This window comes from Pinus tabuliformis, chromosome 1_2, assembly GCF_031772625.1.
Source record: "Pinus tabuliformis cultivar Carrire ecotype Pingquan chromosome 1_2, CPIR1, whole genome shotgun sequence".
Classification (NCBI taxonomy): Eukaryota; Viridiplantae; Streptophyta; class Pinopsida; order Pinales; family Pinaceae; genus Pinus; species Pinus tabuliformis.
Genome location: NC_142298.1, coordinates 253,420,076 through 253,436,542, shown reverse-complemented (window position 1 = coordinate 253,436,542; position 16,467 = coordinate 253,420,076). Strand labels below are relative to the sequence as shown.

General features: G+C 37.2%; 2 protein-coding genes across 2 annotated transcripts; one reads left to right on the top strand and one right to left on the bottom strand.

Moving 5' to 3' along the window:
• Positions 1-324: 324 nt before the first annotated feature.
• On the top strand, positions 325-13,228 carry LOC149205326 (DNA replication licensing factor MCM3 homolog 3-like). The gene is made up of 17 exons (XM_089395001.1): positions 325-474; positions 582-694; positions 919-1,127; positions 6,885-7,015; positions 7,146-7,384; positions 7,499-7,735; positions 7,823-7,977; positions 8,098-8,306; positions 8,527-8,695; positions 8,806-9,008; positions 9,125-9,184; positions 9,322-9,414; positions 11,402-11,592; positions 11,695-11,766; positions 11,861-11,929; positions 12,739-12,883; positions 12,989-13,228. Exons 1-17 carry the CDS (start codon positions 409-411, stop codon positions 13,043-13,045), a joined length of 2,418 nt encoding a protein of 805 aa, XP_089251127.1. The 5' UTR covers positions 325-408; the 3' UTR covers positions 13,046-13,228.
• On the bottom strand, positions 2,281-6,032 carry LOC149205327 (uncharacterized). Its single transcript, XM_089396037.1, has 4 exons — positions 5,727-6,032; positions 4,808-5,579; positions 2,590-2,735; positions 2,281-2,487 (listed from the first exon to the last, which is right to left on the bottom strand). Exons 1-4 carry the CDS (start codon positions 6,030-6,032, stop codon positions 2,281-2,283), a joined length of 1,431 nt encoding a protein of 476 aa, XP_089252163.1.
• Positions 13,229-16,467: the final 3,239 nt, after the last annotated feature.

The window sequence follows — 16,467 nt, the reverse complement described above, 5'->3', positions numbered from 1 at the left end:
CCATTGCTAGAGTGTTTGAATCATTTTTTCATGGTGAAAATAGATTTAACAAGAACATTGAACCTTTGGGATACCCAAAATCATGAAATTTAACCGCGATAACTTAAATTTTAATTTTTTTTACTAATTTTTATCATAATCTTACCAATTTTTCTATTATTTTCAAAACTAATTTGTAATTTTTAACGTGATCTTTTATTTTTAATTTTTCTCATGAGAAAGTCGGACTTTCTATTTCTTGCCCCAAAAATACAAAACGAAACGTACATACCATGGGTGCTAATAGTGTTCCCGCCAAAAGAGATATATTTATATATCATCGACGCCATGCCCCTTTCTGCATTGCATTGCAGTCGCTCCACTGCGACAGAGATCTGTTGGAGTCGTTAATCAATCACGCATTTGACAATGGATATCAACGAGGAAGCCATTTTGGCACATAAGCGCACTTTTATGGACTTTTTGGATCAAGATGTAAGTTAGTCATGGTGATTTTCATTTTCATGCCCTGTTCTTCTCTGTAATTAGCTGGTGTGGCGTTTTTCTTTAACGAATGGATGGGTAATGTATTATGCATACAGGTGGGGCAAGGCGTTTACATGGACAAGATCAGGAGTATGATCACACAGGGTCGCCATCGCTTGCTTATAGACATGGCAGATCTGCGAAACTTTAACCTTGACTTAACTCGCAGGTTTTCACCTTACCCATCTACCATATTTTTGGAGAATGTTCATTCCTATTCGATCTTACTCTTAACATAGGTAGGTTTTTATGTATTAGCCTTTTGATTTAGTGCTGTGAACTAAAGCCCCGCAGTTTGTATGCTACAGCGTGAATGTTTTTATGCATTAGCCCTTTGATTTAGTGTTGTGAACTAAAGCCCTGCAGTTTGTATGCTACGGCTTGAACGAATAGGTTGATTCGGAATCCCGGTGAGTACTTTCAACCGTTTTCTGATGCGTTGGTTGAGGTTACGAGGAATGTGGATCCCAAGTATCTTCGGGAGGGGCAGCAAATTCAAGTGGGGTTTGAAGGGCAATTTGGCTTTCACAAGCTCACCCCCAGAGAGCTTCTTTCTCCGTTCCTTGGCAGCTTGGTCAGTGTGGAGGGAATCGTTACAAAGTGTAAGTAAATCGTCATTATCGAAAATTTTAGGGACTAGATTTGGTCATTTTATTTATTTTTCCTTCAAAGACATCAGCAACTTTGTGTCATTATATGTTTAATCAATGGTAATAACTGTGTCATTATATGTTACATGAGAGAATGTCTGAATAACTGTCAAAAGTTCGTACTAGCACCAGAAAATTTGCTTCATAACATGTAATTGATAGTTATAATGTGTTTCAAGGATGAATACTAATTGTCAGAACAGTTAGGAAGCTTAAGCAATCAATCTATAAGCAATCAGAGGTCTGTCAGGTCTCTAAAGAGGGCTTTATCTATTTATTTTTGCTGGTTTTAATTTTTATATTTATTTCTGTTCTTTTATTTTATTTATATTTATAAGTTTTTTCACTCCTAAATGATACGATATTAAGGGAATCGAGCACCCGACTTGGCCCGTATTGCCACGTCAAGTCTGCTGTAAGAAAGTCTAGCCAAAATGAAGCTGAGGTTTCTCTTTGTCTTTTATTATGTTTTTAGTGCCCTGCTGGCTTCTGTTTGTGTACTTTATCACAAATGGTTTCGGCCGGCAGCCTGTTATAGCGTTCGGTTTATAAAATCCTGTGACTTAACTCTGTTGATAGAGCTTGAATCTCCCTCTGCCTCAGATATGTGCTATATTCTGGATTGAGTTGTCATTAGATTTTACCTGTAGTATAAATTAAACATATAAGAAGTGTGCAATATATCCAGACAAATTCCCTCTTTCAAATTCAGTCCAACCTCTGACCTATCTATAGAATAGATAAGGCCATTTAACAGCTGCAATGCATGCTATGTGAGAATAATGAGAAATAGATTTAGTTATGAAGCAGTTGATCAGAATTAGTTGTGAGTAGTTAGGAATTAGTTTGTGTTTTAACCTATATAATTGTGATGTAATTGAGCAAAGTAATTAATGAAGTTTGTGAGTTTTCTATTTTAGTTTGTGAGGCTGTGTAAAGTCGTGGAAGATCCTTCTGCGTGCATTTTTTTTTGCTGTGTGAGGCCAGTTCGTGGTGCAGCGTGAGAGCTTGTGGAAGATCCTGCGTGAGGCGGACCTCCCTGCGTTGCTGCGTGTGGACAAAAGGCACAGAGCCTGCGTCCAAGTGGAATTGCTGTGTGTTCCAATTACCAATTACGTTTTGTTTGTTTAAGCACGGGCTCCTTCCAAATTGAAAGTCTTGAGTGTAATTCTTTCCACTGAGGTGGTCCAAAATTCCGTTCTGTAGACCGGTTTATAACTGCTACTTGGCGCATCTGATCCATTTTACAATCTATAATTTTTGCACTGATTGCTCGAACAATCCAGAATTCCACCTCATCATCTGTAACGCACTAAATTGTTTAAGAACAGCCTGCTGTCGAAAAGAATTAAAGTGCTGAACCTGTCAATTGAAGTGTATTCGGGTAGCAGTTGCTGTTGTGCGTATCAAGAACCGTTCCCCTGTCAAGAACTCGGGTAGTAGTTGCTGTTGTGCGTATCAAGAACCGTTCGCGTGCTGCCAGAACACCAAAACCGTCGTGTGCAGATTCTTGCCATCCGAGAACTGTTGCAGCCATCCGTTGTGCTGTGCGTTTGCATGCTGCCAGAACGCAGAAGAACGCAGAACCGTTGAGAAGCAAGGTGTCGTTGCTCGTGAGCCATCAAGAAAGGCTGGAAGCATTTCTCAGGCAGTGAGGCCTGAAGCAAGGGTGTACGTTGGTGCTGTCAAGAACCGAGGCAGTGAGGCCAGCAAGGGTGTGTGCGTATACAGTCGAGGAGCAAGGCGTATACCGTTGCTGTAGTTTTAAGATTGCGTGGAGTGCTGCATTGCGTGGAGTCCCTGTCCAGAACATTGCCTGGTGTTTTTTTTTTGCAAGCTTACCGTGGTCATATTCTTTTTCAGTCGGCCCGGTTTTCTTTGTTTTGTTGCAAAAATCGTGTAAGTGGATCTTGTTCAAGAGAGTGCTGTTAGTGAGTATCGTTTGTGACAGGTGATAAAGCTAACTGATATGTCTATTATTTTAGACAATGATCTTTTTAATGATCATTTTCTCATGAACCCATTTGGGATTAGCAGTGTTTTTGAGTCCATTGACAAAGAGTTTCATGTTGTTGAAGATCATGTCCCTGAAGAAATCACTCATGTTGTTGAGGATCACGCCTTTGAAGAAATCACTGAGATTAAAACTTGCCCGGTTGTTAGAAGTTTTATTGGATCTACTTTCAAGATGACTCCTACATTGGAGGATACTACCATGGATGTTCTTCGAAGGCCGCTCATGTTCAAAGATGACTGCATTTTGGTGACTCCTTCGTTGGTTCCTCATGGAAAGTGGGGAGAACATGAATTAAATTACCTCGTTCGAGATCTTGCATTGCCTCTCAATCCAAAAGAGGTTGTTGACCTTAAGTATGTAAGCAAGGAGCAAAGGAATTTCATAAGGAAACCCAAAAAGGTGAAGATGAAACTGCACCAGCAATGGAAAAGGAACAAGCATGGACCTTTTAATAAGAAGACAAAAATGAAATGTTTTGTTGTAAGCCTAGCTGAGACTTAGACCAACAGGCAAGTTACAGTTTCAGTTACAGTTTCAGTCGTCATGATTAAGAATATAGTTTCTTGTATATCGTGCTATAGTATATATTTGTTATATAGTTGGAATTAAGGGGGAGTGGTAGAAAGGTATTAATTCCAACTACCCTCTGTTAATGCAGTAGTTAGATCAATCTAGAGAATACAGCAGATGTTCAAAGTACAAGTTCTAGAAGTTAGTTAGGTATGGTAGAAAATCCATTTCTCTATTAAGGGAGGATGTGAGAATAATGAGAAATAGATTTAGTTATGAAGCAGTTGAACAGAATTAGTTATGAGCAGTTGATCAGAATTAGTTGTGAGTAGTTAGGAATTAGTTTGTGTTTTAACCTATATAATTGTGATGTAATTGAGCAAAGTAATTAATGAAGTTTGTGAGTTTTCTATTTTAATTTGCTATTTAGAACAGAAATGATTATGATGTTTAAACAAACATAAATACCAGTTAGAGAAGTCAACGTTAGCAGTTATGGCATGGATTTTGGCATTTCATGGTATGCATCTATTTCGAAAGTATTTTACAACAACAGTTCTCGAAAAATATAGAATAAGTACAATCATATCTTGATTTCAAGATTGGTGACTGCGTTTTCCCTTAATGCATGCTATATAACTTTATGGATTTGGTTGGTAGCCTGCAGGGGTTAAATTTGACGGGTGATCCTATCTGTCAAGGAATTTTTTTATGACGTTTTTATTTTTAAACTGCCCATCATATGACTTTTAAAATTTATTTGTACAAGTAAATTTATTTGTACAAGTTTCATCTAATTTCAAATTGTACTCATAATTGTTCAAATTTTTCATTTTTTGTTGTACAATTCGGCTCAAGTCTCATTGCTACACTTTGTTTTGAGTTTTCTGCAAATTTTCTAGATTGTTCAAATGTTCTGAATTTTTTTGTTTAAAATAGAAATACTGATAAAATAGATGGGAAATATATATAGAAACACTAAAAAATAATATTATGAAATGAAAAAATATATATTCCTAATTATATTTATGCATACACTACCAGCCAAAATTCAATTCAAGAAAATAGTAATGCAAGTTAACAGAAACAAGGTAATTTACAGTACCATTTTGGTCAAGGTAATTTACAGTACCATTTTGGTCCGAACTAGGTTCTGGGCAGACGTTGACAGCAGTAATTGGAACCACATTCATCACCGGAAAGGGAAATGTGCATCCATCCCGCTCAATTTCGGGCTTTTTCAGCTCACCGCTTGTCTGGCAATCATCAAGCCCCTTGCTACTCTCATCGATCTCTTCAACAATGGGAGTACCGAAACAACCACCATAATTATATTTTTCCAAATCTTCAGTGACCTCAATTTTTAGCGTTTTCAAAACACTGGTGGCCGGAGGCAGGACGAAAGGTGGTGGCTTGCAGGCAACTCTCTTCCCTCTCCCTTCAATCTCATTTTCGCAGGTAATTCTCTTCCCTCTCCCTTCAATCTCAATCTCGTTTTCGCAGGCAATTCGCTTCCCTCTCCCTTCAATCTCATTTTCGTTTTGAAGCCGTGAACTAACTCGTTGGCCGCTCGCAGAGGCAGAGGCAGACACAGAGGAAGCGAAAGAGCCAATTCTGTGCCTGGAACTTCTACGGGGAGGGGAAGAGGGAGCCTCTGCTGCTTCCTCCTCAATGGACACACCATTTCCACCATGGAAACCCTCCTCTACGTCTACGATTTCCTCATTTTTGGGTTTATTAACCAAAGCACTGCGAGCTCGAGTCAAGGGAGGCACAAATTCATATTCACATTCATGCTCACTCTCAGTATCACCGTAATCATCATCAAATTCTTCAACTGTCCGTTTACCCCGCCTCTTTCCTTCTTTTCTCTTGTGCTGAAACAAAAAGCCCAATTACTTACATGCAAGTAAAGAAACTATCTATATATACATTCCTTCTTTTCTCTTGTGCTGAAACAAAAAGCCCAATTACTTACATGCAAGTAAAGAAACTATCTATATATACATAAAGACAGCACATACTTCTACCTCCAGCTCTTCTTCCCGCGACTCGAACTGTTCTTCCCTCGATTCGAACACAACATCTGCCAAAACTCTGTAGCTTTCGGCCTCTATGAGAGGCCACTCATTGTCATATACCTGTACCAGAACGCCCAAAATAAAAAAAAAAATCAAAATGCAATAACTATCAATATCATACATGGAATTATACAGCTGAAAATGCAAGTATACCTTCAGCAAATGCTTCAGGACTGGAGATACATCATTACTCGTAAGGCCTAGAGGCTTCATGGCCTTCAGACCTCTCACGAATTTCTCGTTCCCCATTTTTTCCCAGCTCAAATATGTTAGCTTTCTCAACCTCTATGCAGAGACGGGTAAAATTCAAAGCGAAAAACAGACATACACGTGCCGCGCAGCCGGAAGATCGATGCCTCTGTGAAGTCCATTTGAAATTCAAAACAAAGCGGGAAATCAAATTTGAAATTCGAATGAGTGCACTCCGGAGTGCCATCACTGAAGTATGCGGTGTATATATAAAATAATATATATATAAAAGTTAAAACTTGTTAATTTTCCCGGTGTATATATGAAATAATATATATATAAAAGTTAAAACCTGTTAATTTTCGATATACCCGGTGTTTATATAAAATAATATATATATATAAAAGTTAAAACTGGTTAATTTTCGATATACCCGTCAATATGACTTTTTCAAATATTATTGGCCAGTCAGCGATTACGTGCAGATTTGGAAACCAATCGTATTTAACGGGTAAAAACTCAAAAAACGGGCATACGGGCGTCAAATTTAACCCCTGGTAGCCTGGGCAGTACATTGTAGCGTTTTTGTAATATGGTACAAGCTTTTGTATCCAGTTTTTATTAATTTTACTAGCCGTGGGGTATCTGCCCAAGATCATGTGTTATCTTGTTATCTAGCGACTATGCACTAGTTGGCGTGTGGGTATTGTAGTTGTCGGGAGTGCAGATTTCCCACCACGCCCTACTACAAATCCCATAGTGGGCAATTATCTCTCCTCAATGGATATAGTGCCGATTATAGGATAGTCATTAGTCCAAGCTGGATACTTTTTTTTTTCTCTATTCCTTAATCTGATTTGTGGCCCAAATGTTTCTGTTTCCCTTCTAAACGGTATTTAATGTTGTCTCCAGGTTCCTTAGTACGGCCAAAGGTTGTAAAGAGTGTCCACTATTGTCCCATCACTGGAGAATTCACATCCCGTGAATACCGAGACATTACATCAGCTACTGGCCTACCCACAGGTTCTGTGTATCCTACACGAGTAAGTCTCCCTTGCTTTGCTGTGAAAATGGTTTTGTTGCATACTTCACGAGACAAGGTTTTTATAGCAGTTAAAGTTGCTTTCAAATTTTCATATGTTGAAACAAATTGTTTCATGAATGCTGTAACAGGATGACCAAGGGAATTTGTTAGTGACCGAGTTTGGTCTGTGCAAATATAAAGACCATCAAACAATATCCATGCAAGAAGTGCCTGAAAACTCTGCTCCAGGGCAGCTTCCTAGGTCAGTTGATATCATTCTAGAGGATGACCTTGTGGATACTTGCAAGCCTGGAGACCGTGTCACAGTTGTAGGAATCTACAAAGCAATTCCTGGCAAGAGCAAGGGCAATGTTAATGGGGTCTTCAGGTATCGTGATTACCGTTTCTGAATTCTCTAAATCTGTTATGGTTTAATAGGGTTTGGTTATCTAGTTTGTTCAGTTCTGTTTGGATATGATATGCTGAGATTAACTCGATGCAGGACGGTCATTGTTGCCAACAATGTCTCCCAGCTAAATAAAGAGATAAACACTCCTATTTTTACTAGTGATGACATCAAAAACATCAAGAAAATAGCAAATAGACAGGATACGTTTGGTTTACTGGCAGACTCACTCGCTCCATCAATCTATGGGCACACTTGGATAAAGAAAGCTGTCATTTTACAGCTACTGGGGGGAGTGGAGAAGAATCTCAAGAATGGAACTCACTTAAGAGGGTAAGTACCTTAAACCCTTTCTTTTGCTGCACATTCCTCTGTCTTGACCTTATTGAGTTAAGGTTATTATCTTCATTTCATTTACAGGGATATCAACATGATGATGGTTGGTGATCCATCTGTGGCTAAGTCCCAACTGTTGAGGGCTATTATGAATATTGCTCCTTTAGCAATTTCAACCACAGGTCGAGGATCCTCTGGTGTAGGTTTGACAGCAGCTGTCACTTCTGACCAAGAAACGGGTAATACTTTCTGTCTACATGTTATCATGGATAATAATTTTTTCTTGTGGTTTAAATTGAAATAAATTGTGTTGTCGAAGAAATCCTTTGAAGTCAGCTAACTGGTTGTAAGCATTTCAGGTGAACGCCGGTTAGAAGCTGGAGCAATGGTTTTGGCCGACCGTGGTGTTGTTTGCATTGATGAATTTGATAAGATGAGTGATCAAGATCGTGTGTCCATCCACGAGGTTATGGAGCAACAGACAGTAACAATTGCTAAAGCTGGCATTCACGCATCACTTAATGCACGTTGTAGTGTGGTTGCTGCTGCAAATCCTATATATGGCACAGTAAGTTTTTTCAGTAATTCTTAACCCTTCATTACAGCAATTACATAATTGATTGAATTTTCAAGCTAGGCTCGCTATTTTTGCACACGGCAAAGCATTATCCACTTGATATTCTTGGCTGAGATATCGGTATAGTATATAATTTGTTTGCATTCCCTGGTGATTGTGTTTTCTGAATACTTTTCATTCTAACAGCCTCTTAATAATTTCATTTGTCCAGTATGACCGCTCACTTACTCCAACCAGGAATATTGGTCTTCCAGATTCTTTACTCTCTCGTTTTGATCTGCTATTTATTGTTCTTGATCAAATGGACCCCGATGTTGATCGCCGAATATCTGAGCATGTTCTACGCATGCATCGTTATCGCTCTTCAGGCGAAGATGGTGGTGAGTATACACTCTGCTAAAATGATGAAGACCTTTTATTCATTGCACCTGTTAAAACTTCCGTGGGAAGACTGCTGGAATGATATCCCTTTGGATGTTAATTTCTCCAGGGATGGTGGTGGCTGATGAAAATTCAAGACACACAGAAGAAGATGATCCAGAGTTGGCAACATCGATCTTTGTGAAATACAATCGTCTGCTGCATGGTGAGAGAAAGACGAGGCATTTCAAAAGTGAGAACCTTACTGTTAAATTCTTAAAGAAATACATTCATTATGCTAAGAGCAGACATCAACCTGTTCTGACGGATGAGGTGTTCTTCTATATCTCGACCATGTATATTTATTCGTGTCTCGTGATTCTGTCTTACTATATTTTTATTGCATATATGAAACTGTATAAGACTGTTTGTCTTGTGATAAACTACAGGCATCAGAACATATTGCATCTACGTATGCTGAGATGCGTAATGCAGGCTCAGAAGCTAAGGTCAGTTAACCGCCCTACCTGTCCGCTGAGATTTTTGTTTTACGGTTGCTATTAATTAATAATAAACAAATCAAGATCACAAGGTATGTGTTTTCTTGGATATCCTGGATGAAATTCCTTTTCTGTTTGTGCTGCAGTCTGGGGGAGGGACGTTACCAATCACTGCACGTTCGTTGGAGACTATAATTCGTCTTTCAACAGCTCATGCCAAGATGAAATTGAGGAATCAGGTGTGAAAGCTTTATCTGCTATCTTGGTTGCTTTTTCACAGCTGTGCGTACCTGTGTTAAACAGATACACGACTGCGTTGAAGTCAATGATGATGTAATTTACATAACAGAGTTATGATATTTGAGCTATATTTAATGTTAGTTAACCTTTTATTTACCAACACTTCCTTTGGATATCAATCTTGGTTATGGGTGGCGGTGGGTACTGTTGAAAAATAATAGAACAGTGGATAGTACCCAGGCTCTGATCCCAACTAGGGATTCTACAGACTGATGAGACTTTGAAAATCCTGCTTTAAACCATGCTCATTGATTTTAATTCTATTATATGCTCCCACCTTTTTTATGTTTTGGGTTATGACTGTTCAAGCAACTTCTATTATTCGAGATGACTGGTTCTGTCCCCACTTGGTCTAACGCATCTCCTGCAAAGAACTTGTATGCATGTTGCATGTTGTCACTGAGCGTCTGAAATGTAATTAAAGATCTTTTTAACCTACTTTTTAAAATTATTTATTTTAATTGAACTGGATTCCTCTAATAATGATGTGGCTAACATGCCCAGATTCAGCACTACCAGGGACCTGTTAACCCCATTCAATTTGGCTACTTTTGATTAAACAGCTGTGAGTGGGGTGTATATATTTTGCCAAAATCTCCTAACATTTGCACCTGCCACCTGGTCCCAACTGCTTTTATGTGTGGTGGCATGCATCCGCATGCACAAACGCAAGTACTAGCATGGCATTTAGTGAAACGTGAACCTTGCTGGGGGCTATATATTTAGCTACTCGTTTTAACTGACCTGGCTTTGGCAAGCCATCGTTGACAAACCTAAATTTCACCTATTGTGGCATATGTTTCTTCCATGTTGGCACAGTTGAAAAATTACAGAACAGCTAATAGTGCCCAGGCTCTGATTCCTATTAGGGATTCTACAGGCAGATAGGCCTTTGAAAATCCTGTTTTAAGATTAAAACATGTTCGTTATTTTTAATTTCTGTTATATGCTCCTATCTGTTTCATGTTTTGGGCTACAACTATTCAAGCAACTTCTATCATTTGAGATGACTGCTTCTGTCCCCACTTGGGCTAAAGCATCCTTTGCAAAGAACTCATATGGATGTGAATTAGGTTTTGTTGTTGTCTCAGAGTGTTTGGAATGTACTTTGAATGTTGTTGAAGCTTAATTTTTTTTATTGAACTGGATTCCTCTTATCATGATGTGGCTAAAATGCCCAGATTCAGCATTTACTTGGAACCCACTAGCACCATTCAATTTGGTTAAATTTGATCAAGCAGCCTTGAGTGGGTTGTATCTATTTTTCCAAAGTCTCCCAGGATTTGCTCCTGGCACCTGGTCCTAATTGCTTTGATATGTGCTGGCACACATCCACATGTACAAACGCAATTACTAGCATGACAAATAGTGAGATGCGAACTTTGACGGGGGCTATATATTAGCTACTTGCTTTCACTGACCGAGCAAGCCACTATTTACCAGCCTAAAATTTACCTCTGCAAAGCATACATTTCGTCAATGTTGCAGCTATGCTGACTCAAGTATACAGCAATGAGACTGTTGGATTAAATGAAATTTGTAGTCATGGTTGCTTGATTTGAGTTAGTTTTAGTTGATTTCATTGGAGATTTCAGCTGATATATAAGCTGTTACTTTGATATTAGCATCCAAAAAACTAGTCATGTGGTTGAAACTTGGAATGTATCCCCTCTTCCCCACACAATAAAAAAATAAAAATAAAACTTGTTTAGTGTCAATATATTATTTGATGTTTGTTTATATTTAGCATAGTATGATACATCTTGAGGCTGTACAAAGTTACATTGTTTACAGTTTTAAGTTCACCAAAAAGTTGTTGTTTATATTCCAGGGTCCTTGAGATTTTATAACGAGTTAATCTAAGAATGTAAATATATTGGATCAAAGCTAATTGTTTATTGTCATTTACTGCCTTGTTTTTTTCAGGTGTTAAAATCAGATGTAGAGTCTGCCCTCAAAGTCCTCAATTTTGCTATATACCACACTGAGCTGACAGAAATGGAGGAAAGGGAGCGAGAAATGCAGAGGAAACAACAGGCTGATGGTGGTCCTGGAGATGACGGACATGATGATGATAACAACGATGATCATCCAAATGGTACCGGAAACACACAGAGGTAGATTCCTAGTGTCACAAGTGTGGTGGTTCACCAGTTCAATATCTGACAAATTAGAGAATTTTATATATATTTAAGCTTGAGTTTTGGTTTTTAATGCAGGCAAAGAAGACGGAAGCATGGCAGTGGAGGTGAAGGCAATGGTGGAACCCAAACACAATCAACTGTCCCTGAGTAAGCTTAATAATAGTTTGCTTAGAGTTCAATTCTAGACTTTGGAGGTAGACAACTGAATTGACTGAGGGTATTTGTATGGATGGATTGGCAGTGAAACAGCAGAAGATATGGATATAGATGGGTTAAATGCAGCTTCAGAAATGGACATTTCAACTGAAAGGTATGTTCTTTCAACTTATTTTACTTGATCGTAATGTTTTGTTTGTTTTGTATGTTACTATGTTCATTTAAGCTCTTGCTTTAGGGAAAGAATGGCAGAAAACGGTAATTTAGTCCAACTGCTTTCAGATTTTCAGCATGGAATCTAGATTGTGAGTTATTGATTTTTTTGATTATTGTAGATTTTGGTTTTTATTGCTCGAGGAAATTTATTGCATCTAGTGAATCTCTTCTTTTTTTGGACACCTCCAAGGGGGTGAGGGCATTTCACTAATGCTCTGTGTTCTGTTGAGTTTCACTATTTTGTTATATGAGAAAAATATTTATAGCACATACTTTGACAACTGGAATGTGATGTTACAGAGAAAATAGACTTGGATACCTTCACACTTGGGGTGCTTGCCTAATGCTTATATATGATGTCTGTAAAGTTTCACTATTTTGTTCTATGAGCAAAAAATTTGATACTTGGTTTCACTCAATATAGATTTTGGTTTTCATTGCTCGAGGAAATTTATTGCATCTAGTGCATCTGTACTTCTTTTAGATACCTCCAAGCGGGGGCATTTCACTAACTTTATCTGCTGTGTTCTGTCGAGTTTCACTATTTTGTTATATGAGCAAAACAATTAACACAGATTAACAAGTAACTCGATTGCAATGCTAAAGAGAAAATAGATTTGGATACCTTCAGAAGTGGGGCATTTGACTAATGTTTATCTATATTGTGTCTGTTAAGTTTCACTATTTTGTTCTATGGGCAAAAGATTTGACACTTAGTTTGACAATAACTGGAATGTGATGTTACAGAGAAGATAGATTCAATGCAGCATTCAGTCAATATATGATGGTTAATCACTTGGAGCAAATAAGTATGGATAGAATAGGAAATGTTGTTAATAGGGGGAATACTCACGATCCATTCACACAGGCTGAGATAACATGCCTGCTACAGGTACACTTTCTTTTTATTTGTATGAGTGTTACATCGATTTGATTTCTTTATGAATTTATTCTTTGCATATTTAGGTCTAAATCATATTTTTTGTTGATATTGCAGAGATTGCAAACTGCAAACAGATTGATGATAATGGATCAAGTTGTTTACCTTGTTTGAATGATAGCATATATAAAGCCAATCCAGTGTCTCTGTATTTGAGGTGCAGAAAAGAAACAGGGGCTCAGCAAAAGTTTAACATACAAAGAATGCCTCTGAGTTGGTTTAGTTATTTTTAGTTTTGGTGCACCATATTTCGTTTGTTTTTTAACAATATATAATGAAATTTAGCTTTCTATTGAATTAAGTTGGAGTAGACTGTTATCATCTTGAACTATGAAGTTAACAAGGCTAGTTCTGCTAGTACTTGGATTAAAGTTATGTTGATCTGTGATTTAAGGTGTTGTGCCATTTGCATATTTTTTGGATCATCTATAGACTGTAATTATTGTTAATACCATGATAAAGCTAACTGGTTAAATTGATCTTGAAAAAGTAAAGGGTCTAGTGTTTTGATTCTTTTTCGAATGGACTGCCACTAACAAAATTTGTCACAGATAATTGTCGTGACTGATGTTTTTTTATGACTAATAATTAATTAAAATTGAGGAACAGAGTAAACGGCTGCACATACTTATTAAGTGCACTCTGCCAGTATCATGATTTTTCTTTTTCAGTCCCACCCACATTAATGAAGTGGTTCTCCATCTGTGGACTAATGGCCAGATTCCTTTCAATGTGTCCGGGGCCTGGATTGGTTTGATTATGTTTTATGAATAGTTTTAACGGTCAAACAAAATGATGATTCGTCTCTTTTCACAAAGTGATGAATAACACATGCCAACAAGCATAATAAAGAGGATCTGTTAACATAATTTCAAATACAAAGCATTTCGCTAATGTTCAAATGATGCCATAAAAAAGATTTAGAGAACATGTACATATTCCTTGGATATCCATGACATCGTGATTTAATGTCTAAGCATGATCCTTTGGCATGAAAGTGTACTTCAAATAAAATAACATGATCCTTTGGCATGAAAGTGTACTTCAAAGAAAATAACAACTAGAAGTTATAGTAAACATCATGATTCAACTAGAAATGTTGCTCTGTCGAAACTCTATAGGTGCTAGAGTGTCCATGCAGTGGGGTGAACCACTGTTAACTGTAGCTATTGAGAAATGCCAAAGTGCAGGGATCTTCCATCCATAAATGTTCTATCTTCTGGAATATCTTGAAAGGAGTTGTTTGATCCCCCTCTTCCCAATCACTTGAGATAATCCAAATTAACTTTCTTAGTCAAATTGAAAATGGTCTTATTCGTTTCTTTGAGAAATACTTCTTATGTTACGAGACACAAAAGTGTAAAGGATACCCAATTATTGGAAAGTGAAAGGGCCCTTTAAATCGGATTGATCATGATTTTATTTTATTTTGCTTTAAACTTCATTTTCAAACTGCCTTGGCTAATAAGGCCTTGCATGGTTTGGAGCAAAATTAGGTAATCAACTATGAATTGGCTTTAAACCTTATTTGATAATTGCCCTTGTTAATTGAGCCTTGCATGATTTGGAGCAAAATTATGTAGACGACTAGGAAATTGGCTTGGAATATTAAAAGTATATAAGAGAAGGATCATCACACTTATTTTTTGCATCTAATCTACCATCATAATCAAAATGGAGTGATATTGACCTTTCCATTCAATACCCAGGGTCATTGTGATAATGCTCACTTTATTATGAAAACCTTGTAGAACATGGTAATTGTAAACCACAATTAGTGGTGTCATTGATCTTACGTCTCACAAATTAATGATTTATTAGGCTACTTTAGTCTTTGTCAGGTCTTAATGGAATCAACTTGTGTAAGAGAGTACATTATCCAAGTATTTGATCATTGTTCTCTTTTTGTATTATCTTAAGATGTACGACAAGTTTCTTGGGCTCAATGATGGAGAGAGACAAGGAGTCGAATGGACTAGATTTTTGTTTTTTCAATAGCAACTAGCAAAATAGCTTTATTATAGTAGTAACTAAATAGCAATTGTACAAAGCCAACATATTTATGATAGATTTGCCACTGAAAAATCTATTAGGCCTAGTACAAAGCTTTACTACTAGTAGGCCTAGTAGATCCAAAGCTTGTGGCAAGAAAAGATCTACTGCCATTATCACCTCAACAATCTTCTTCCAACTATTTAGTGGTAATTAAACCACAAGGGAGGCTTCCCTATATATGTATGTAGATCATTTAATGGATATCCAATAAAGATTCAAGGTGATGGATGAGGTCCACTGATTGGGACAAGGTATTGGTAGAGCAAGGAGGGTTGAGTTTTTTTTTTAACCAAAGTACAAGCACTCTACCCTTAGACCAATTAGAAAGCTGTTATAACTTAATGTTTGATAGATTTTCAATGATATTGCATGCAATATCATATATCATTTAGAGGATATACAATGATAAATCAACAAAAATCCAAACTATCATTTTGATAAGCAAGGTTTGGGGTTTGCAATTGAAAAATTCATAAAGCAACAATATAACAATGCCATCAACCTTGGGATTATGGTTTTAGAATGCTATAAATGTTAGATTTTTCTTTTTAACAATTGTTTGATGCAATCATTACTTATAGGGTTAAAACACAAAGTAGGATTATTTTTTAGCAATATTTCAAAAAACCTTGACCCTAACCCTAGATATCTAAAATTTTAGAGAGGAGAGAAAATAGTTAAAGTAGAGAGGTTGTTCAACACCACCTAGACCATGCTTGATCTAAATGTGCAATGGAGTTACCTAGGGAAAATTCAATGGAAACAATGTTGATCAAGAGGGTGAAGGTTAAATCCTCTTCATATAAACCTTGGTGACTTCCTTAAGAGGGAGATTGTAAATTCAAGAGATGCACAATTTAGAGTTCTCTTTAAGGATTGAAGGGAAACAATCTTCCATAACATAAGGAATCAGATTTTCAAGATAATTATAGTAATTTCATACGTGGCACATTTACAAACCCTAATTCACATAAGATAACATGCAAAATATAGAAGATATGCACTACACTTAAAAAATTTCATAAGAATTTCTTCAGTCAATACCAACAAACCATCCTCAAGCAAAAATCCTTCTCCAAGAGCATTTCACACCATAGAATTACATTGTGGCCAGGTAGAAAATAAGATGAGCTAGTGCACATTTCCAAAGAAGTATGATGATCAAAAAGTGATTAAGATTCTCTTTTATTTATATGAGGGTAACCAAACCTTGTTTCACTAATTTTACAAACAAAGCCCTAAAAATATATATTCAAGCTTTCAACTAGGTCAAAGGTCACAATTGACCTTGAAATAGCTTTAAAACCTAACAAATGCCAAAATAACCCACACGTGTGGGAGAAAAGTGGTCTCCATCATGATGTCATCCTCCAAAATAAGCAACAATGCATTAAGAAGTCGAGGCAATGGTTAATGAGTGCTCCTCACTCCAAGAAAGTCCAAAGTGCATGTGTACATCTCCAAAGGGTGCTTCCTCCACA

Bases quoted from the DNA above. Each gene is read 5' to 3' on its own strand.
- LOC149205326 (XM_089395001.1), top strand. From the start codon at position 409: ATGGATATCAACGAGGAAGCCATTTTGGCACATAAGCGCACTTTTATG. The intron at 9,185-9,321 runs GTCAGTTAACCG...TTTGTGCTGCAG, and splicing joins ATGCAGGCTCAGAAGCTAAG to TCTGGGGGAGGGACGTTACC. The intron at 12,884-12,988 runs GTACACTTTCTT...TTGATATTGCAG, and splicing joins AGATAACATGCCTGCTACAG to AGATTGCAAACTGCAAACAG.
- LOC149205327 (XM_089396037.1), bottom strand. From the start codon at position 6,032: ATGGGGAACGAGAAATTCGTGAGAGGTCTGAAGGCCATGAAGCCTCTA. The intron at 5,580-5,726 runs GTATGTGCTGTC...TTTTTGTTTCAG, and splicing joins AAGAAGAGCTGGAGGTAGAA to CACAAGAGAAAAGAAGGAAA. The intron at 2,488-2,589 runs GTTCTTGATACG...TAAACAATTTAG, and splicing joins GAGTTCTTGACAGGGGAACG to TGCGTTACAGATGATGAGGT.